Here is a 23,574-nt window from a genome sequence, read left to right as displayed (position 1 = left end):
GTCCAACCACTGTGCTGGTTATTGCTGATTGTCATATAAAATCCATTTTTCGTTGCCCATCACAATCTGATAGAGGAATGGCTCGTTGCGTACAAGAAGAGGACACTTCAAAATGATGATTTTTTGGTTTTCAGTCAGCTCATGAGGCACTCACTTATCGAGCTTTTTCACCTACCTTTCCAATTTGCTTCAAATGCCAAACGACCAGTCGACGTTGAGTTCTTCAGCAACTTCTCATGTAGTTGTAAAATTATCAGCTTCGATGATTGCTCTGAATTGGTCATTGTCAACTTCTGATGGCCAGCCACTGTGCTCATCTTCAAGGTTCTTGGCAAAACTTTGTTTTTGCAAAATTTCTTGAATCACCACTGCACTGTATGTTTGTTAGCAGTTCCCGAGCAAAATGCGCTGTTGATGTTTCAAGTTGTCTCCACTGCTTTACGACCCATTTTGAACTCAAATAAGAAAATTGCTCGAATTTGCCTTTTGTCTAACATCATTTTCATAGTCTAAAATAAACAGTAAGTATTAAGTCATTAGCAAAAAAACAAAGTGAGAAATGAGCATTAAAATGATGTATATCATAGCCACATTTATTTAAGAATGTATTCCAATATCAAATGACAAATGTCAACAATGCTAAAACCACAATTACTTTCGCATCAACCTAATATGTACAGCAAGCCCTCACTTAACGTAGTCAATAGGTTCTGGGATCTGTGACTTTAAGCAAAATGAATGGAATGAAACCAATTTTACCATAGGCTAACCGATACAAACAAGAGTCAGATTCCTATGGCCTATATCTGGTCATTACCAAACTTCTAAATAAAGTCCAAAACATTCCTAATATTAAACATTGAAATGAACATGAGCTATATATGCAATTAGGGTTAATAAAAATGAGATAATTATTTACCTACTTATTCCAGTTCAGGGTGGTGGGTGACCAGAGCCTATCCCAGCTTGGGGAAAAAGACGGGCACTAGCCCTGGACAGGACACCGTTCTATAACAAGGCATACTCACATCCACACCCACACTCACTCATACAATGTAGACAACGCAGACACACCAGTGAACCTAACATGCACAGCTCTGGGATGTAAGAGGAAACTGGCGGTCCCAGAGAAAACCCACGCAGATGTGGGGAGAATGTGTAAACTTCACCTAGACCTCGAGCTGGGAATCAATTTTTCTCATCGACATTATCATGAAATAACTTTAAGCCATTCAAGGACCTGTTGTCAGAGTTGGGCCTGGTTTCCACTTGGGGGTCTTAGAACATATCCACCAAGGATAAGGGGAGGGGGCCTGCTATACACAGTAAATTTTGCTGGTTCTTATGAGGTAAAAATAGTAACAAATATTTTAAAAGCTATCTTTTCACTTGTCAATTTTATCATACAAATCCTCTTCTGTCTTAGCCCCAAAACATAGGCAAAGCAAGAATCATACCACTAAAATGAATGAAACAAAAAATGTCCCTTTAAGTCAAATAAACTCATTCTGGATAGAATCTGACAAGCACAAGAATCCTTTTCAGAAGAAAGACAAAAGCATCATCTGAAGTGGAAGAGCACACAGTGTACATACAAAAGTAAAGGGGCTGATCAGAGAGAAGTTGTGAATTGGAGAAATGAGCCGAGATTCAGAATGGGCCAAGTAACAAGGGTCTGGGAAGCCAACTAAGCAGAGGAATTTAAATTTGATATAGCAAGAAATAAGTCAGAAAGGCTAGATTTTTATTCTTTCTAAGCAATACTAACTGCTTTTGGGTAGCACTGCCTTCGTTTTGTAGACCCTGGTCTTCCTGGAACACTGGTCTCCTCTTCATCATGTAAATCAAGCTCTTCTTCATATTTAACAGTTTCTTTCCCGACTGGCATCAAATGGTCATCCAGTTCACCTAAGAAATTTTAAAAGAATTAACATAATCCAGATTTTGCCTCTCTAGGGAAGAGGAATGTTATATAGTCTCCAACTGTCTCCCCATGAAATATTTACTAATTATAAAAGGGGTAAAAGGTAACTTTACAGCAGAGAAGACTGGCAGACCTTACTCAGGCGATCTAAGTTACCATGAGGAAGGGCATAAATCAACATGGTGGGCTGCCCAGTAAGAAAGGACGAGAACACAGAAAGCTTCAGTGATTTGCTGGCCAAAAAATGTATAACCCAAGTCTAATCATGAGAAAATAAACCATCAGATAAACCTAAATGAGTAAAGAATCTAGAAGAGCACCATGTTAGGAAGCAACTGAAAAAGGAAAACTAAAGCATCTTTGCCTTTAATAATGTAAAAGTAATCAGACACAATATTTCAGGTAAAGTGTATTTTGGCATTCGTATATTCAGTATGAGCAGGATTGCAAATTCTGTTCTAAGGTTCAAAAATAACATCTAAACCGGACACCAGCACATACTACTTTTAAATTAAAAGGACATGGAAAATGAGTCTTCCTATTTTAAAAAGGATTAATTTTTACACTAGTAAAGACTAATTTGAGAGACTGATACATTAAAACACAAATGCTCATGCATAATTCAATAGTTATAAGATTTTTTTAAAAAGGAATCAGTAAAGACAGTAAATAAATGACAGCTGTTTGTAGTTAAGATGTGGGAAAAAAACCAAAAAAGTCCCCTAATGTTGTAGGATCTTCAAGTTAGGTAACTTTACAGTTACCTAATACTTAAATTTATATTCACCAAAGAACAGCAAGTTCAAAATCCTCAGAGTCTCAAAAAATCCTCTACAAAATCCTCAGAGTCCTCAATATGCTTTTTTTTTTTTTAAGGCATTTGGAACTGATTTTCATTTGTATATGCTTTTCAAACCTCCTTACCAATTTTGTGCAGTTTTTCACAGCAAATGAGAGCTACAACTCTTTCAGCCAATCGCATACAGCTCATTGGTGGACCCTGAAAATAACAGAAAAACTTTCCATTATATAAACATGTAGCTATATTATCACTAGCACATAAAACATCTAGGAAACCTCTGCCAACATCTTTAAAGTTCAATTTACCAAAACAAAGATTTTTATTTTAAAAAGTACCAGCAAGTTTTTTAAAATCTTAGTCTCCATTTTGAAATATCCATCTTTAAAAATCATGTCCAGTAAAAATTAATTCATAACTAAAACTTTACGATTTTGATAAATTTAAATTTCAGTAAGATTTTAAAGTATCTTATTTTCACTAATCTACAAATATGTAGCAAAAAAACAAAACAATAGGATATAACTATAACAGATTAATAGTACCGAGCAGCTTTTAATATGCAATAGAAATGAGTCACCTTGAAATATCTGGAAATCAACATTGAGACCAAGAACAGTAGTTACAAAAGGCAGATTTTTGAGTCACCAACAAAATAACTAGTGCAGCCCAACTACATTTAATGAATTTTCTGTCACTGTAATAAGTATTTAAGCCACAACTGAATGATTCTTTCAAAAATGTATACATTTCACAACCAGTTACAGATTCCTTACAAAAAAAAGTACACATTAATAATGCCTTAGAGGAAACTTCAGAGGTTTAGTCTAATTCTAAGAGTTTGTAAATTAGTCTATTAAAAATCTGAACATGTAGATTACTACAAAAGATTATAAATCTATTTTTAAAGTAAATTTTAAAATCAAATTTACCTATAACTCTCATGTTTTAGAAAAGCTGGAAAAAAAAATCCATTAAAAACATATTTTTAAAGATACAATCATGTCTTTTTCTAAACTTACAACAATTGAGGCTCGAAGAGGTGAGTTAATTGGCAGATAAAGAGTTGAATAAAATGTACCATCAGGCAACTCCCGGGTCCTACATTTAGGAGCTAGATGAGTAAATGGATCGCTTGGTAATCTAGCACAGTATCTGTGAAGAAAAAGAAATTCTGAGGCTGAATCTATAAGACATGGAAAAATGTTTGTTGATATTCACAACCTAAAGTTTGATTTTTTATGTCTTTCTTCCCCTCTACTGGATTAGTATTTATAGGTGGAATCTGAACATCACTGCTTCAAACTATCAGTAAGATAGAACAGTGCTGTCTAACAGAACTTCTGCAAAGATGTTCTGTATCTGCGATGTCCAACAAGGCAGCAACTGCTAAGCACCTGAAACATCACAAGTGCAACTAGGAAACTACATTTTATTTTAAATTGGATTTTCAATTTAAATAGCCAATGTGTCTAGTGTTACTATAATGAACAATTCACAAAGTACTGTTCTGTATCCATTAATGGAACATACTGCGATGTTTTGTTCCTTAATCATCTTACATTTGCCAGCAACTATTTCAGCATGTGTAAAGAAGGCATCAGAAGAAGGCAGAAGGACAGTCCCCTGTTGACACAGGAAGGCATCAGAACAAGAAGCTCACTGAGCAACAGCACCAGGAGAGGGCGGGTGCAGGGCAGGAAGTGAGCCAGGAAAGCCAAGCCCACCAAGTAAGGAGGACGCCAGGACAGGACCCAAGGAAGGAGGGCAAGGGAATGGGCAGCAGCCCTGCCAGGTTAGAGCCTGTGCAATTAGGGCACCCAAGCATGGTGGCAGCCCTGCAGAGTAGGAAAACTGGCCACATACAGAAGACTGAATATGTAAGTAATCATTCTGAAGACAATGGGAGCCAGACTTCTCACTATTGGAAAAGGGAGGTACAAAGATAGAAAAGAGGAAATCTAAAATGAATCCTCTAGTGTCACACAGAAAATGAAGTATCAACAGACAGGTAGTCAGACATAGAGATGTAAATGTGTATGTGAATATATATAAATATACAACATAAATAAACTTTCTAGCTCTGTCTACTAAAAAGTCTGGCAGTAGCAATACCCCAGTGGCAATAAATATACCTAGTGTCTATCTAGATCTTGGTTTCTGACCACAACTCATTCTCACTAAAAGGAACCGGACCCTCATGGACAAATAGCCAACATCAAGGTTGTGGCAGAGAAGGTATTTGAGTCTAGAATGTCTTGTGCCATAAAGCAAGAAAGTGGTCAAAGAATGATGATAACATGTTAAAAAGACACATAAGCAAGGGATAGCCACGGGCCAAATATGAGACAATTTTAACATCAAAATAAATAAATGATAGTAATAGATTATAACCTAAAGGACTCCATAAATTCACACTGAGATAAAAAACAACAACAAAAGAATAAATAAATGGAGATATGATAGAATGCCAACTAATAAATATGGTAAGAATAATGGAATTAGAAAATCACCATTTAGTAGCCATCATAGTAATAATCAATTCAGGCAAGAAATATCAAGGAATACTTACTGTAATGAGTCGAAGTAGGGAAAAGGAATAAATGTTATATAGTCTCAAAGTATCTCCCCATGAAATATTTATTAATTATAAAAGAGGTAGAAGGTTAACTTAGCAGTAGAGAAGACTGGCAGACCTTACACAAGTGATCTGAGTTACCACCAACCAGTAAGGGCACAAATCAACATGGTGGGCTGCCCCGTAAGACAGGATGAGAAGACCACCACATCGCTTCAGTGATGTGGTGGCCAAAAATGTATAACCTGGGTCTAATCATGAGAAAGTATCAGATAAACTCAAATTGAGAGTCAGACTACAAAATGACTGGTCACATCTTCCAAAGTTTCAAGGTCATCAAAGTCAAGGAAAGACTGAAGAATGGCTCCAGATTGAAGGAGATTAGGTAGATGTGACAACAGGACATAACTACTACTCATGATCCTTTGCAGGATCCTTTTGTAGGATCCTTTGCCTACAAAGAACATTCTCATTGTGAAGGACACAAGGGAGTTCTTTGTAGCATTCTTCCAACATTGTAAAGTTTGAAACTGTTTCAAAATAAAAAATTAAAAAGAAAATCTTTTATACTTGCTCTTTTATTTTGCCTTCGAATGAAAATTATCCTGATATATAATCTAGGTATGTACCTGCTTTTTTAGCTCTTAGAAATGTTATCATCAGCTCAGGGACAAAGTAAATTAAAATGTATTCAAAAATACAGATTAGTTTATCATAATCTTACTTTATTGCTAGGGAAAAATTCAACATTACTTACCACTTATGGCACAAAACAACAAATTTCAGGATTCAGAAAAAAATTCGGATTACAAAATTAAATTTAATCTAATCAAAATAAGCATGGCTTCATTATGCCAGCCTTGTCAATGAGTATTAAACATTTATTACTATACAATAAATGGTTTTTGCCTTTTGACAAAAAGAATAAACGAAAAAAGCAACTTTTCTTTCATCAAAATATCATGAACCTTTAATGAAAATATCAGTGATTATAAAACATAAACACCACTTACAGATTCAGACTTAAATCTTGTAATACTTATAGGTTTTCCAGGCAAATGATTTGATGTCATACCTATTGATGTGTCCAATGGCCGTGTTGATTGTGACTCGTGGACCACCATCATCTGGCCTCAATACATACGGTGGAAAAACATCATCATCATCCACAACAGGATCAATGTCAGTCTCTCCAGTATCAACTGACTTAGAACATTTGTTTCTTAAGATCTGAACATTTTAAAAACAGAACTTATGATGAGAAAAAAATGTCCTGCTTGCCATATGTTAGCTGTCTTCCTCTGCACCTATAGAAAAAGCTCTCTTGACTTGAAATCTCTCTCTCTTAAACATACTTCAATATTCTAAAGTCATCTGCTGCAAAAACTTCTTCCAATGATCCCTCCCAGCGCCAGTCATGTGGAGCCACTCACCACACAGTACATGTTCTACACTGTAGCGTATCCACACACGTGATGGTCAGTCTTTCACGAGTCCAACTACTACGTTATCACTCTCTAGTCATTCCACAACTTAAGCAATTGACAGTCACTACTGCCGTCTACATTTATAGTACACTTTCCCAGTGATCCTTCCCCAATAATCCACATGGCCATTTTCACTGTTATTTTACTATGACTTTTCAACCTCTGGAAAACACTGCTGGGTCTTTGTAATCATTCTCAACTTCCTTATAATGTGTAGCCCTTTTGAAACTATTCTCTGTTGATGAACCTTTTCTCTATTCCTATACACACAAAGAATAACACAGATGCCATATTAATTTTTTGACCTTACCTTTTCAATAGCTTTGTAGGTTGTAAGGTCTTCTTCAAAACTTTTTATTTTGTCTGTATCTGCTAACATTATATAATTTGAGATTGGTGCCCTAGCTCTTCCTTTAGATTGAACATAAGATCGATACTCTGTGGGCAAATCAAAACGAACCACCAAATTGCATTTTGGGATATCAACACCCTCTTCTACAATACTTGTTGCAATAAGCAGGTTGGTCTCATGCGCTCGAAATTTCCTAAGTACCTAGAAAAAATTCACCAAAAAAAGTAATTCTAAGAAAATTTCCAAAGAAAACAATATAGTAAGAATAAATGACAAATGTCATTTCTGACACTCTTTTCACACTAAATCTTTAAGGCCAGGTTAAAGAAAACTCAAAATAGATGAACAAAGAAACTCTGATTCAATGACAATAGTTTTCAACCGAACATAACTTGAAAATCAAAGTGGCTTTCTACTTTACAAAAATACTCAATGTCACAAATCACAGAAAGCTTCAGTTTGAAGGGGCTAGCTTCTTTAATGACCACAGGTGGATCTAACTAAGTGACCAAATGAGTCCACTTCTGGAGTTCAGTCAATACTCTTACCCTCCATGATGATATCTTAAGTCTGTGAGGCTGTGCAAACATCCCTCCAAAGATGCCAAAACTCTATCACACTAAAATTGATTTGGAATTAAGAATTACAAGTAAAACATTACTATTTTCTGGCATCTTGGGAAATTTTCAATTAAATCAGTCATAATTGATTAAAACATAAAGTGAAAACTTTTTTCACATAAGATTTAAAATCATGTCACTCCCCAATTCAAGATAAATTAAATAACATAAGCTGGTTTTCAGATAATTAGATCCATCAGGCTTGATCCTAGACTCCTCAAACCTATAATATTATCAAAAAGCTATGATGCAGAAGATGTCTTTGACAGGAATTATTCTGCTAATTTTAAGTTAAATAATAAACTTTAAATAAAAGGTTTTTGTTTGCAAGTCAAAACACTGTTTTAGGTTTTAGCATCTTTAATAATGCTGTTTCCCATATTAACACCTTAAAAAGCACAAAAAAATTTAAACAAAAAATCTATTAAAAAATATAGGGCTATTTTTTTTTTAAGTATTCAACCAAGGCAGAACTTTAAATGAAAAAAGAAAAGAAAACAAAACACCTTCAAGGAAAAGATTTCAGTTTGTTGCTTCATTGTTGACTCCACTGTCATATGGAGTCAACATAAGTTATGGTTATATGTGCTTTATTTTTCTATGAAATGTAGTTGTGTGACCTCAATCTGACAAAGGAAAATGAACTGGTTGATGACAATCAAGACACAAAACTGATCTGCCGGACAGCTATTCTAATTCTGAGCATATAAATCACTATGCAGGTACCTCACAGGAGACAGCTTGTCTATACATGAACAAGTATTCTATATTACAAAAAACTGCTAGGGAAAGGGAATTCCTAATGGCAGTTTGTCTGCATATGTTCTGAAAATTGTTATTGTACAATTATTGTGATTCAAGTTACCTCTTCCTGTTTTCTGAATTCTGCTTCCATCTGTTTGTTACGAGGCTGGTTCTTTCCAATGCCATGTCCAGTTATAAAATTGCTGCTGATATAAGCCAGCTCTGGATCTTGTTTGCCAGCTTCCTTTATCAATCTAAGAAAATTATGCACATTTGGAAGTTAAGCATTTCTGAGAGATAATAAACGTTTGTTTGTAAGGGCTCCTTTAAAATGGAAATACATGTAATTTTTGCCAACATACCTAACAAGTAGTCTTGGGTGGGTTTGTTTGTTTTCCCAACCAGCTTAAACAGAAATCACTATCACTCTTTGTCACATAGATCAGTAAACCAAGTACTTATAATACCAAATACAAGGCTGGTTTATAGTGACAAATGAAGTGGTCACATTACCTCCAGCTGCTGATTTGGCGATGATGACTTAATAGAAATGTGGCCCTGGATGAGACCGAGCTAGTCAGAGAGAAACATGGGCCCTCTTACATCTTGGCTTCAGGATCGGACTTCCAGTGGAAAAGCTCCCTTCTCTAGATCACACGCAGCTTCAGTTGCAGACCTGCTCTTCCCTCTACGGCCGTAGTCTTTCCTCTACGGCCATGCTTACACAGAGCAAGGACTAGCAAGCCTGACACCAAAGGAAACCTCCTGGCCTGCTATATGTAACAAAAGGGTTCCAGCTGTATTCTTTTCCTCTTACCCCACCACCCTGTATCACTAGAATTAGAGCTCTGGGGAAAGAAATGCCTTGTCATCTCAATTCCCAACACTTTCTGATCCCCAGCCACTGACCAAAGTTCTGCATGGCACAGTACTGGCACAGCAATGCCAAAGAGCTCCCTACACCCTCCTGTCATTAAAAAGAAGAGACTCCTGAGCTCCGTCCCTCTTCCTGACTGCTTCTTGGTATTAACCCAGAGTGCTAGTAACCTAACGCCAGCCTTCTAGCTAAGAAATGGCAAAGAGCTCCAGGATGAGATCACATTACATGGGTGCAGGAGGTTAACAGTTACTATTGCCATTACAGCTATTTTGGAAATATTCACATCCAAAAACTCAGCACACAGGATAAATGGTTCCACACCTGACATAAGTGATTCCATATGGTCCCTCTAAAGACACACTACATAGTATAAATTCCTAACAGAAAATTGCATTTTAAAAATCAAATCATTCTTTTTCTTAAAATACATGAAACAGACTAATATCAAAGAGCTGGAAGAAACCTTGAGTAGTCATATAGAATATCTGCCATTCCCAGCCAACAGAACAACTGCATGTCTAGGTTAGTTTGAACATCTATTCTACAGTTCAAATACTTAAAACGTCCAGATCAGAAACTCCCTCATTATGTTCCAAGGCTTTCTTAACTATTATAATAACTTGTGAGGGCAGTGACAGAAAGCAGTGTTCCATGCAAACAAATAGCATGCCCAGAAGTCTATATTATGAAATAAATTACCTTAGAAATAATATTTACTTCCAAATTTTAATTTAGATAAATAAGCATCAATTTGCATGTAGTAGAGATAAAAAATGCATTTCAAGTTACTCCTAATTAGGCAAAGAATGTATTTTACTTTGCCAAAATTATCAATTTGGCAGACCAATTAGATGAGAAATGGAAGGACTAATAGCCAATTTATTTACTCTAAATGAAACTCACATCAAAACTGTAGAGAACAGAAGAGATAACATGCACATTAATAAAACCTCTTGTAAGCAATAATACTATACATTTATGCTGATAATGTTTAGAGACAAAAATATATTTCTCTACTCGATGAATTTAAGGATGCCTAACCATGTGCCCATGACAAAGCTACAGGCTTTAAGGGAAACAAAACAAGTGCCTGCTGTTCTCAGGGAGTACACAAGTGACTAACACAGACTGCTTAAAGATTTCACAACACCACAGAATGGATAAGACAAAGTCTTATTTCTTTTGATTTTTACACTGAGTTTATAGGCGTTGTTCCATAAGCAAGCTACTTGATAATACCATTCCCTAGAGCACAGTGCTTCTGAAACTGTACGTAGCAAAGAATCGGGCTTTCTTTTTAAATTTCTAATCCATCAGAGACCAATATTTTTGTAAAATTCCATAAAAATGAAGAAAATGAAACTTAAAAAGCATTAAAATTTGAATAGTGGGTAGTGAGTTATCTTGATTGTTCACAGTCTGTTGCAGATCGAACTTCTTGTTCTACTCTTCCTCCCTTTCTCACTACTATACTTGACTAGTCTTTAAAAAAATAAAATTTAAAAAAGCATTAAAATTCAAGTGCCAATTTTATTACATTCAGTAGACAAAATTACTGTTATACTGCTATAGGAGTTTCTCAACGCTTACTTTCAGACCCTATAGTTTAACTCACTGCAGAGTTAACCAGGCCACAGACCACACGTTGTATGTATATAGACATTGCTTCCCCAATCAGACTAAAACTAACATGACCCAAAACAGGAAATATGTATGGTAGGTTCAGAAAACTAATAGATGTATTATGGACAACTGTGACTTTACTAAACATGTTAATTAATGCAGACAACCGTAAGAGGAGAAAAAGTCAAAGAACACCTCATTTGAAATTTCTGCCAGGTACTTGAAGTATATTATCACAAAAACCTTTAATAGTATCCCTTACTCCTTATATTTTCTTGGCAATGTGAGAAAATCAAATATAATACCTCTATGATCTTACCCCAAAATCACTGATAGTTATGGAATACTGATACTGCACCCTCTAAATGTGTGCATAAAGAACCTAAGAATTAGCCAGGTGTGTGCCAGGTGATAAAACAGCCATTTTTACATACCTGTCTTTTATTAACAAACCAATAAGGGAGGGAGGTATTATTACTATTTTATAGATGAAAATGCTGGGGCTTTAAAAAGTTAAATAATTTTCATAAAATACATACTCAAAAAGTGAGAAGAAAAGAAACTAGGGCTCCTTAGCAAAATGGATGATTCTAGGGTTGCGGCAGGGAAAAATATAAGGGCTGGAGCATCTGCAGTACAAAAAAGAAAATATTCAAAAAACAAAAAGATGAGAGTATGTCAAAGTGGCACAAGAACTAACTGCAAACAGCTCCCAGCGGCCAAAGCTGGAACAATGTGAGCAACAAAGTAAATAACATAGTATTGGATTATAACTCAAAGTAAAACATAAACATGAATCCATACTGATAGAAATACATGATTCAGTTAATAAACATAAACAGAAAGGCAAAGAAAGAGGATAAAAGAGATAAATTTTCTTTACAAGGAATTCCAAATAATTTGTACAGAAATACTGCTCTCTAGAAAGTAGAGAGTAATCCTGCTCTCCCAGGACAGCTAGACTTAAGAGACTGGCTTCCAAACAATTGAGTAAGAAAAGGGAAACATAGTAACTTTATAATGGAGAAAGCTGGCAAACACTATCATAAGTAAGTGATGAAATTTAACATCATCAGAGATGTTTCGTGTTGAGACTCCCTGATATGATATGAGGATATGATGGCCACAACACCTCTGTGGTATTCTTCCAAACCCCTAGTCTAACCCTGAGAAAAACATCGGACAAACCCAAACGGAGAGGTGTTCTACAAAATACCTGACCAGTGCCCTTAAAGACTGTCAAGGTCATCAAAAACAAGGAAAAACTTGATAGTACAATAAACCAAAGGAGACCAGGGAGACATGACAACTAAATGCAATACATATTACCTTGGATTAAAAAGAGGACATTAGTGGGAAAATTGGCAAAATCCAACTAAAGTCTGGGGTTTAGTTAATACTGATGCACTACAGACAGTAGTATTAGTTTTCTTAGTTATGACAAATGGTGATGTAGAATATTAACAATGGGAAAAACTAGCTAAGGGATATATGGAAACTCTGTGTATTATCTTTCCAACTGTTCTGTAAATCTATTAATAAAATTATTCCAAAATAAAAAGTTGCTAGGAAAAAAAAAGGGTGGGACAATAGAGACAGATATAAACCCAGGTTTGTCCAACACGAGTATCACACAATACTAGCAAGTTGCATGGTGAAAAGAACACTAGACGCAGAGACTCGAAGCCATTTTCTGCCACTTGATAACTGTGTAATTTTAGGAAAGTCACAAACTGATTCTTGGTTTCTTTTGTCTGTAATATGGTAAGAACATCTATCTTCCTCCCTTATGGGGTATTGTGAAAAATGTTTCAATATATATAAAAGTAACTTATAAACCCATATATACATATATATGGTAAAGGGAAAATTGTAAACATAAGACTTTACATACACCTACACTACATACAGAATTAGCTGTGATTTATTTTTTTAATTAGGAGAGTGGAAAACTGCATGTGCATTACAATAGCTTATACTCCAATGAAACTGTTCACTGAAGAAGAATTTTTCCTCCTATTAAACTGATGGAAGGAAAGAATTTGGATTTCAGGAAGTTTTTCTAAGCTTATTAAAAAGCTTATTGGAACAAGACCTCTATTGTACATTTAATTAGCTGCTCATAAAGTCAACCCTCAGACCACTCTTGATTCATCATACAACACTAAATTCCAGCCACATTTCATGAAAGTTGATCACAATTAATCTGATCTTTAAAGTCAACAGGAAGTGACTGATTTTGAATAGACCTTTCAGGCTAATATTCCTGCAATGAAAACTGGCACATATCCACACAAAAATATATGCGCAAACAGGGGAAAGGCAAAAAATACACTCCTATTTTTTTCTCTCCAAGCCCCAGAAAATTTATTTAATCCTTATACCATCCTATACAGAGGCAGAGAGTTATGTCCATAACTAGGATTAGAACTGCGCCAGCATTAAACTTTTTTGACTCCCAAAATGCCTTTTTCCCATTCTAAGAAATGATCCCTCGTCATGCATGCGTTCCCGGCGCTGTCTCCTGGCAGTCTTCCCACTGCAAAGCACCAGTTTTTAGCATTCTGTGATGCCCAAGGGCATTACAATTGTAGAAGGAACTGGAAACTAGGAGTTAGGATATTAGGATTCTAGCATTGTCTCTGCCACTGACTAGCAATTTAACTTACAGCAAATCACTTTTCCTCCTGAGGCACTCTCTCGTTTTTATAAAAATAAGTGGGTTGGATTAGATAGTGAGGTCCCTTTCCAACCTTAAACTTCTGACTTAATGTAATTCAGTACCTAAAGTTATTTTACTTCATATTCATCAGAAGGATCAGGCTCAATGACTATGAAAATTACCAGACTAAAAACTGCCAGATGACTACCCTCGAGTCCAATTTCTTGTTACTCAAAAAAGTTTTTAAAACCCCTAAACATTCAGAACAGTTAAGAAAAAAAAAAATCCCAAATTACCTCAGGAAACAAAGCTTAATTTTTCCTCAGAGATCACTACTTACAGAAAAGGCTCTTAGAGATCAACTTTGGACAATTAATGGATCTCATAGAAAAGTAGATTGTCCTAAGTACAAAATAAGGACCCTTTTTTGGCAGAAAATAACAGAGCATCTATCCACAAACCAAAAGGACACATTAAGTGACCATCTGACACAATGTGAAGTATAGCTCCTTGGTTGAGCCTATGTTCAAGAAAAATAAACTTTCACTGAAGAAGGGGGAAAGGGGTAAAGCTATAACCTAAAAGTCAGAGTCATTGTCGCCTTTGCGAATATTCTCAGAACTCTTCCCTAACATTCTTATTCTCTTCTGATTTGGAAAATGTTAATCCACAGTCTATGAACCAATCCAAACTGCAAATCCAGTTGTTATAAACTTTTTCCACTGCAGCCTTCAGAATGTGAATCAATAGTTTTTAAGAAAAAATTTAACATAAAGAAATTAGCCATAATACTCAGACAAAATTTATCCTAAGATTACCCGAAGGAGAAAGTTTGGTGTGAAATGCTTAACACAATGCCTAAGACATAATTAAAGATTAATAAATATCTGAACTGAATCTAACAATCGAATACAAAGCAAGGAATGCTTTACTTAAATGTAACAGTTTTTCTATACTGTACTTGCTCTCTATTTTAAATGGATAAGAATGAATTTGCATCCTTTAAAAAAAAACATTTCAGTCTCTGTCAAAACTAGCCTTTTGGAAAAGTTATTGTATTTATAAACATCCTCCCTGTCAATTCCACTATAGCATCACAAATGAACTACGACGATTCCGAGACACTTATATAACCCTTACATTAGCTCTTAAAGCTGTTATAGCATATTACTCCACAAAACAAAAAGCTGCCTTGTTCTAATTTGGAAAAAGATGTTATTCTTAGAAATTACCTGTTTAAGACAACTGCTGTATATCTTCTTTCCACAAAAATAATTCCACATAAAATATTGGTAAATGGAGAAGGAAAATTTGTCTCTGGCTTCTCTTTTTCTTCAATTTCTTCATCATCATCATCATCCTCTGAATCACTCCAAGACACATAATTATCCTGATTCCTATTATTATACCACTCAACGCTTTCAAACTGCTGTCGCTCATATGGTTTATATTTGCGTAAGATTTCAAGCAGTTTTACTACTTTAGGAGTTACAAATTTCAGGTCAAGTGAGGCAGGTGAGAAGTGCTCTTCACATAGTGCATGTATTTTCCTTAGGAAAGTGTCTGTAAACAACAAAAATTTCCTGTGCAGCTCTTCCTGTTCATGTTTGATATATTTCTGTAGTTCTCTTACCATCATTCCAGCTACTTTATCTGCACACCAGGGACCCAGCACTACCAATACCGCACGACAGTCTGATAGTATCTACCAAAAAAGGAAAAAAATCGGGAGAGAAATAAAGACCCACATTTAATACAGTGTTCACATTCACAAACGGTTGCAAAGTCCTAGGGCAGTGCTTCTCAAGCTTTACTGCATCAGATCACTGGAGGGCTTGTCAAAACTCAAATCTCAGGACTTTTGAAATCTCTTAACTCAGTTCTGGACCCTACCTAGATGCTGATGCTGCTGGTGTGGGACCCACACTTTGAGAGCCACTGTCCTAAGGAATCACTTATCAAAGCTGGTCACTCAGGGACAACAGGATCATATCCAATTATGCACACTAGGAAACAGTGGAAGAATTCCCTTAGTCCAAAGGTTTGAACAGGCACTAACTCACCTGACCAAAAACAAAACAAAAAATTGGCCTCACTCTCTACACTTAAATAGCCACGACGTGAATCCTAACTCGTCTCCTTAAATAAAGGAGGTCTATACTTAATAAAAATGTCAGGCAACAATAAACAATAAAAATTTCATTCATACCATATTCAATGAAAAATGTCCAGGGAGATAAAAAGACCTTAAACTAAAATGTATTTTTTTAAAAGCCCCATTAGAAACATATTTTCATTTCAATATTAAAAATAAACAAACTTTAATATAATTACTGTATTTACTTTGTATGTGCTTACCTGTTTAGAAATTAAAGTAGAATCTCTTTCTTTTGAATGTACAGATATATTACAGTCATTGATAAAATTAAGTGCTTCTTCTAATTCCATCAGCAGTCTTTCATAAAGCCCACTTCTATCAGTAAATGGTCCACAATCTACCACAATCTCACATGGTTGAGAAGTATACCTTTAAGATAGCAATATTGACAACTTTTGTTGCTTAAGAATGAAAACGTAACTTTTAATTTTAAAAAAAGGTTTTTCAAAAAAAAAGAGAAAGAGTTTCGACACCAAGAAAATATGCCAAAATGTTAGCAGGGAGTAAAATTTTAGGTGTTTCTTTTAATTATTATTTTTCCATATTATCAAATTTCTCCACAGTAAATATGTAACATTTTTTTATAAACCAGTAAAGCATTATTTAAAAGATGTTTTCAAAAGGAAAGGGGAGAAGAGAGGAAAGAAGAAAACACAAACCGAGCATCTACTACATTGCAAAGCATTATGCTGGGAACTTTACATACCTTCTAACTGAATCCTCACACGGGGAGGATTATGAAAGTTTAAAGACATTGATTTTGTTTAAACAAAACTCAGTACTGTCTTCCTCTGAAGGTTCTTTCAGCCAAACCCCACTGCTTCCATGAACACCTTTTGTTTAAAAACTAACTATAGCATTATGATCCACTTACATATCTAAATAAAAACAAACAAAAAAAACAACCGACCTTCCTAGTTTCAGTTTGTATACCTAATCAAGATAAAAGGCAGACTCACAAATGCCTTCCTAAAGTGGTGCCTCACTTTTATCTGTACAGGTGGAGTACCCCTTATCCAAAATGCTTGGAGCCAGAAGTGTTTTGGATTTCAAATTGTTTCGGATTTTGGAATATTTGCATATACATAATGAGATATCTTGGGGATGAGACCCAAATCTAAACACAAAATTCATTTATGTTTCATATACACCTTATACACATAGCCTAAAGGTAATTTTATATAACATTTTTAGTAATATTGTGCATGACACAAGTTTGACTGCATTTTGACTTCAATTCATCGTATGAAGTCAGGTATGGAATTTCTACTTGTGGTATCATGTCAGCACTCAAAAGGTTGTGGATTATGGAGCATTTAGAATTTCAGATTTTCTGTTTAGGGACACATAATCTATATTGTTTGCCCATCAGGTCTCAAGGAAAGACTACATGGAGCTGATACTCAAAATTTTGCAGATAGATTTCATTATTATCCCACGTTTTTTAGGGTCAGACTTCCATCTTTTGGCCTCTTAGGTATCAGCCAGAATGAGAAAGAGGGATATTCAGAAAACTCAATGATTACTTCTCAGAAGCAGAAACAAAGTTGGGAGGACAAATCATGGACATGGGGGGGGGGGAGGTTATCATTCAATTTATCCATTTCCATACCACTTGAAATTTTTAGCAAGTATCACTTTTACTTTTAATGTGTTTTTAATATTCTCATAAGGAAAATTCCAACTTTCATTCATTTCTGATATCATTCCTTGACTCTTTCATATCCTTCATAAAATATGATGACAAAAATGGCAAATAATATTGTAAAAGCACATACAATGATTTTAATCAAGGAAAAGAAATATAGTAAAGATACACTTAAATACTATAGGTTTCCTTTTTCTCAACCCAAATCAGAATTTATACATAACCAAAGAGTCACATTTGGAGAATTAGGTAATGTTTGTCCAATAGATTACCTACTGGTTTTACCTAAATGTTCTAATACCTCTACTTCCCCAAAACTTCAAGTAATAGAGGCCAAGCACTCTATATCAGGTCCAACAAAAGCGCAAGTATAGCCTTCTACTTCTACATCATAGTGTTGGCTCAGGAAAGTCAGAAATAGTATGTCCTAAAGGTCACAAGATTTGTATTTCATATGGCATTTGGATACCTGTGTTTGATGAATTCAAAATGTTACCTTTTCTTTACTTCACAAAGAGAACTTTTCCCAAATTCCTACTAATATCAAGGTGTTTTCTATGTATCGATGTAATTAATCATCAAAGAATCCCAAAAAACCACTGTAAATGCCATTTTACAGGTTTAGGGAAGTGACTCACCCAAGGTCACACAGCTTACAATTAGTATTCAAACCCATGTCTAACTCAACTCCATAACCTAAGGAAGTCTTCTCTATTTATTATAACTATCTAAGAATCACTTGGTAATCTTTAGCCTTGTTTAAGACTACACATATAGAAGACTATTTTGATATTAACTGAATTACATTTATTTAAAAATCCATTTTCCTACTTATAAAGGGTTCCTTCCACCAACTTAAACTAATCAATAAGGTTCTGTGTGTGAGTGTGTTTCAATGAAACTCAAAAATAGTAACCCCTTCAAAGAGAGTCAAACATGGAAATCATAAATAGCATCTTTCTCAGAAATCCATAACCCATTTCCAAAACAACAGAGTATTTCCAAATATTTTAAAGTGTATTGCCGAATTCTCTAAATAAACTGATGTTTTTTCAAAGCTTCATGTGAGACACTGAGGTCGAAACAACAAAGCATGCCTATTGACAGAAAAAAACACAAATTTACTGTCAAAGTTCCCAGGCTTGGCAGTATTAGCAAACAGGAAAAGCTGATACCTTATGCAACAATCTCTTAAGGCAGAAATGCCTCTATCTGCTACTCTCCATGGAAACATGGTTAGATTCTTGAATTTGCAGGTAACTATACTCAAAAAGAATTCTTAGTCTTGCTCATTCCTTTAAAAAGCCATTTGTTCACTTAAACAGGTACTATTTGCAAGGCACTACAAAAGACACTGAAAACTAAAATACTGGTTACAACTAATTTCATTAAAGCCAAGTCAATCGTAAGTACATACCTGTCTAAGACCACCAGGTCAGTTGCAGTTTCAGCATTACTCTTAAGAATTTTCTCCAGTTTCTGAATCTTTTCTTCCAATTCCTCTGGATCACATTTCCCATTTAAAATGGAAGCAGTTAGTCCCAAAATGCGAGGACATGAAGGACAACTTTCACAGAGCTAACAAAATGAAAGATACTGACAGTAAAGACTTAACTTTGCAAGGTCACAAGAGAGACATCACCATATTAAAACAAATGGAAATTCTTAGGCAAGGACCAAATCTGCAGGTGGCAGACACAGGCTAGGAGGGCTTTCCTAGGAGAGGAGAAGATGGGCAGGGGAAGGGACTGTAGGAAAACACAGCCAACAACTGCAAGCAGGAACTTGAGGTTTTAAGATCTATACACCTGTGGAGCTGCAGCTTTGTTACAAGAACACCTGTCAATCATGCATATCGATCATCTGGTAATATCCCACACCTCCCTTAAGTTCTCCTCCCGATCAGACCAATAAAAGGAAACCACCTGGGAATCCTCAACATCTTTCTCCACTCATGGAGACTGACCCGTTCCTCTCTGGAACATATTCTCACTTTGCATAGCTCCCTATTTTCTGCAATAAAAACTATTAGTGTGGAATGACTTCCTGCCTGTGGTCACTCAGTCACACCAGCCCTGTTTGTGAATTTTCCAAGAAAGGGGCCAAAGAACCAGGACAACAGTCTGCCAACGGGCCAGACCTAACAAAATCACTAACAAATACTAAAAAACTATTTGTTTTGAATACATCAACATACCAAGGACAACATAACATTACTCATGGAATTACTATAGTTTCTTTAAAAGTTCTGTTTTTCAAAAAGGCACAACTAGATATACTACAAAAATTACTATATGTAATTTATTTTTAGTACGATGTTTAAAAGTTTATTACAGATTTAAATGAACATTAATTGAACATTCATTCATTCATACACTGGAACCAAGTTCCCAATACTGGTAACTAATATTACTGCTTTTGAAATCTAAAAGCCCTGCATTTACTCAGTAATTTATTAAGTAAAATTATTAACACTAATAAAGTCTAAAAACTTACCTTCATAATTTCTCGATAGGGGTGGTCTAGGATTGCAAGATGACACTCATCAAACACCAGAAGGTTAATGTCTGACAGTGATAAGTAACCATTTTTCAAAACATTCAAGGCGACACAGCAAGTCATAATGAGAACCTAAAACAAAATCAGCATCAGTATACAAACATCCCATTTACCTGCCTGGATATACTTTTATGAACCATTACATTATAGGTGAGGACTAAGAAATTCATTAATCAAAATTAAAATAAAAATTCTAAATGTATATAATTTCATACATTGAAACTAAGAAGAAAATTCAGAAAACATGAGAAAGACTATAAGAAAAAATTCTTGATAATGGAGACTATGACTTTATGATAAATCTACTTAAGAATTTTGGTTCCCAAAGCCATATTTTGACTGATGAGACCTGTCAATTTAGGCATATCAAAGAACAATTTACACTTTTTAAATTTTTGTTTTCTGGCAAACTGACAAGGTTTTCTGGAAGAAGACACAGACTAAGTGTTCTTTTCCTAGTTTATCATTGTGTGGACATTTAAATGCTTTATTAATGAATTTAACCCGTATGTGAGACATAATAGTAGGCTGTGGGCTATTTAAGGTTAGTTAGAAAGCATCTCTTCTTAAACACTTTATATCCCCCAACACCAACACACAAAAAGACCTCAACATTTGCTGGCTACATGGAGACGTGAGTTAAAGTCTCCAGCAAGGACCTCAACCAAGAAATGTCTCCAGTTTCAAGACATTTAACTCAAGAGTAAATTTTGTGAAATTTACTGCAAGTTGGAAATAAGTCATGTGAATTTGTGTTTTTCAAGCAAGCAGATCACACTGAAAACTGTTTCTTTTCTACAAAGTAATGGCAATAAAAATTAGTAAGTTTATTTGATTTTAAGATGAGAAGTTTTAGTAAAAGAGAGCACCTAAGGGCTAGTTTCTAGGCTGATACAGTATAGGAAAAGTAGAGTTTTCAAACCCTAACTCTGACAGCCAAGGTTATAGGTCATCTTACAAACCACGTCAAGGACTTGTAGGGATTTATAAAGTGAAATTTCTCTACAAGTCTTACCTGATGCTTAGTAAACTCTTGGTTCCATCTCTCTTTTGTCCAAGATGCATTTACTTCTAGGTTTGAGTACTCCCCAACCTTGAGATCTGAATGAGTTCTGACAGCTGAGACTTGTTGAGCAACCTGGTTTGCTGATTACAAATATAACACTCCATGTAAATAAAAGAAATTTTACCTAGTTGGCTCTCTGGACTACTAATGATTAACAGTTATGGAAATCATTATTATTAGACCTAACTACAAATTTTTTAAGTAGCCAATTTTAAATCAGAGTTCCAAAGTTATCCTCCAAAATGTACTTACTAGACTCGCCAACTCATTTTTTTTGTTACTCATGTCAGAGAACTTTATACCACCTCCTTTTTTCTTTACAGTTGGCTTCCTCTAACCTAAGACTTTACCTTCCAGCCTAGAGTAGCAACCACTCCAGAGCCACCCTCCTGCTTTATTCAATAAAACCACATTCTTTCACCAAGAAATAAAACAGTCTAATACATATTTAATGCACATAGTTATGCTGAGGCAATCTAAAACTAGGGAGATGAGTGACATGGAGATATTAGGACATTCTTAGCTTAGGTTCACATTTTATATTTTGATATAATCCCAAACATACAAAAATCAGTATTTTAAAGTGTTACCGAATATCTAACTTTTAAGAAGCATATGTAACTTTCTTTCTACAATGTGTACAGCAAAATCATAAATCAAAAGTTACCTATCCAAAATTAAGCACCTTTTGACATACTTTGTGAAGCTAAAACATCAAGAACAAAAATAACAGCAACAACTTAGATTATATTCCAAATATAATCCATTCAAAAGAAATTCAAATTTAGAACATTTAACAGAAATACTATAAATAGGACAAAACTGTATTTCTTCCAGCAGAGCTTCAACAAGCACAGCATTTGTCAAACTCTCTTCACATTCAATAATTTAACTTAATACCCACAGAGAAAATCTGCTTAAACATAAAACCCCATCAAATTTCCTCCACAATTTGATAAAATAACTTTTTATTACCAGAGTTGACCAAAAACACGGTCCTTTTTCCATTTGTGTTGAAGTCTCCCCTGATCTGATAGGACAGCTCTTTAGTGAGTAGTACTGCAATAAATGTCTTCCCTGAGCCAGTGTTTAAACAGACGATGGTATTATGATCCAGAGCTGCTTCAAGCAGTTCAACCTGGAAATATGGTGGGAAAAAAAGATTATACACTTCTTACCTAAGTACAGAATTTAGAAAATTGGATTTTGTTTTAAATTAAGAAATTTTATTATTTTCTAAAATCTTCCTCTAATAAATTTACCACAAAAACATACTTTCTACATCTTTATACAAGAATATTATCAGAGGAATAAAATGCCTGTTTTATATGGCTATGCTGTGTAAAAATATGTTGAAATGGAATTTACAGTTTCTTTAAAAATTATTTTTGCACACACAGAATACTTCTCTGGAATAATATGGAGAACTGAGAGTATGAGTGGTTCTACCAGTTCATGGTTTGAGCATTTTCAAACTAATCTAGATTCCTACCCAGCTCATTAGGACAAACACACCCAAGTGGATATTAAGGAACCGTAAGGTTTTCAGAGGGGAAAAAAAAATAAACAACTTCACAAATAAAACTATCAAATCTAATTACTCAGCAGATGTTAGAAAAGAAAAGGACTATTAAGAATAAAAGTGTTTTGAATGAGAAAATTAATCAGAAGAGGGGGGCTTGAAAGGGTAAATGAGTTTTATATAAGTTTAATGTATTCCATTTTAGTGAAGAATGCTCCAGTATTAGTGTTCGCATTAGTACCTGATATTTTCTTGGCGTATAAATGTTATCATGAATTGCTTCTTGTTGCCATGGCAGTCCAAAGAAAGGACCCATTGGTGAGGAAGCAGGGGTCATGAGCTGCAGGCCTGCCATGCTGAGGGGTTGCAAAGCAGGGCTTTTCATTCATCCAGTGTTTCTTTCATTGCATTTTTGTTCTAGCACAGCTTACTACAAAAGGGAAAAAGAATACCATTACACAACCATGCAGGGTGAAAAACAAAAGAAAGCACAGAAACAAGAGAAACATCAGAATATCATTCCTATGAGCTTTTTCAAACTCTTCCTATAACTGTTTAAGCTTTTTCTTGATGTAAGAGGATTGTTTGAAAAGTCAAGCATTTTATACATGACCAAGCAATTCTATACCCAGAAACCTATCTAAACGGAAGAGTCAGAAAGCTGCAGAAAGATATAAGTACATAAATATTTTTTGCTGCACTATTACTTAAAAATAAGAAATAACTTTAAAACCTACTTGTAAAAATCTAACTAAATTATGGTATAGCTCTATCAATAGAATACTTTGAATCTATTAAGATTACAATATGTATCTGTATTTACTGATATAGAACAGTGTCCATAATATACACTTTAAAAGAAAATATGTATAGTATGATGCCTTGTTATATATATGTGTATATATAATACATAAATATATACATAAATATATTTCATACATTCTTTGTTATA

At 34.9% G+C, this 23,574-nt stretch overlaps 1 protein-coding gene across 1 annotated transcript in view; it reads right to left on the bottom strand.

The window, feature by feature from the left end:
- The window catches only part of DICER1 (dicer 1, ribonuclease III), a 47,297-nt gene extending 24,271 nt beyond the window's left edge, over positions 1–23,026 (bottom strand). The window contains 14 exon segments of the mRNA XM_012755372.3: positions 1,769–1,908; positions 2,849–2,924; positions 3,746–3,878; positions 6,377–6,531; positions 7,099–7,341; positions 8,626–8,758; positions 14,902–15,374; positions 16,028–16,196; positions 18,893–19,053; positions 19,972–20,106; positions 21,050–21,180; positions 22,076–22,238; positions 22,864–22,983; positions 22,985–23,026. Coding sequence (XP_012610826.2) covers positions 1,769–1,908; positions 2,849–2,924; positions 3,746–3,878; positions 6,377–6,531; positions 7,099–7,341; positions 8,626–8,758; positions 14,902–15,374; positions 16,028–16,196; positions 18,893–19,053; positions 19,972–20,106; positions 21,050–21,180; positions 22,076–22,238; positions 22,864–22,983; positions 22,985–23,011 — 2,259 coding nt within the window. The 5' untranslated portion in view covers positions 23,012–23,026.
- Between the last annotated feature and the right edge of the window lie 548 nt (positions 23,027–23,574).

Source organism: Microcebus murinus, chromosome 6, assembly GCF_040939455.1.
Source record: "Microcebus murinus isolate Inina chromosome 6, M.murinus_Inina_mat1.0, whole genome shotgun sequence".
NCBI lineage: Eukaryota > Metazoa > Chordata > Mammalia > Primates > Cheirogaleidae > Microcebus > Microcebus murinus.
The sequence above is the reverse complement of the archived record's forward strand: the minus strand, read 5'-3'. Positions and strand labels throughout refer to the sequence as shown.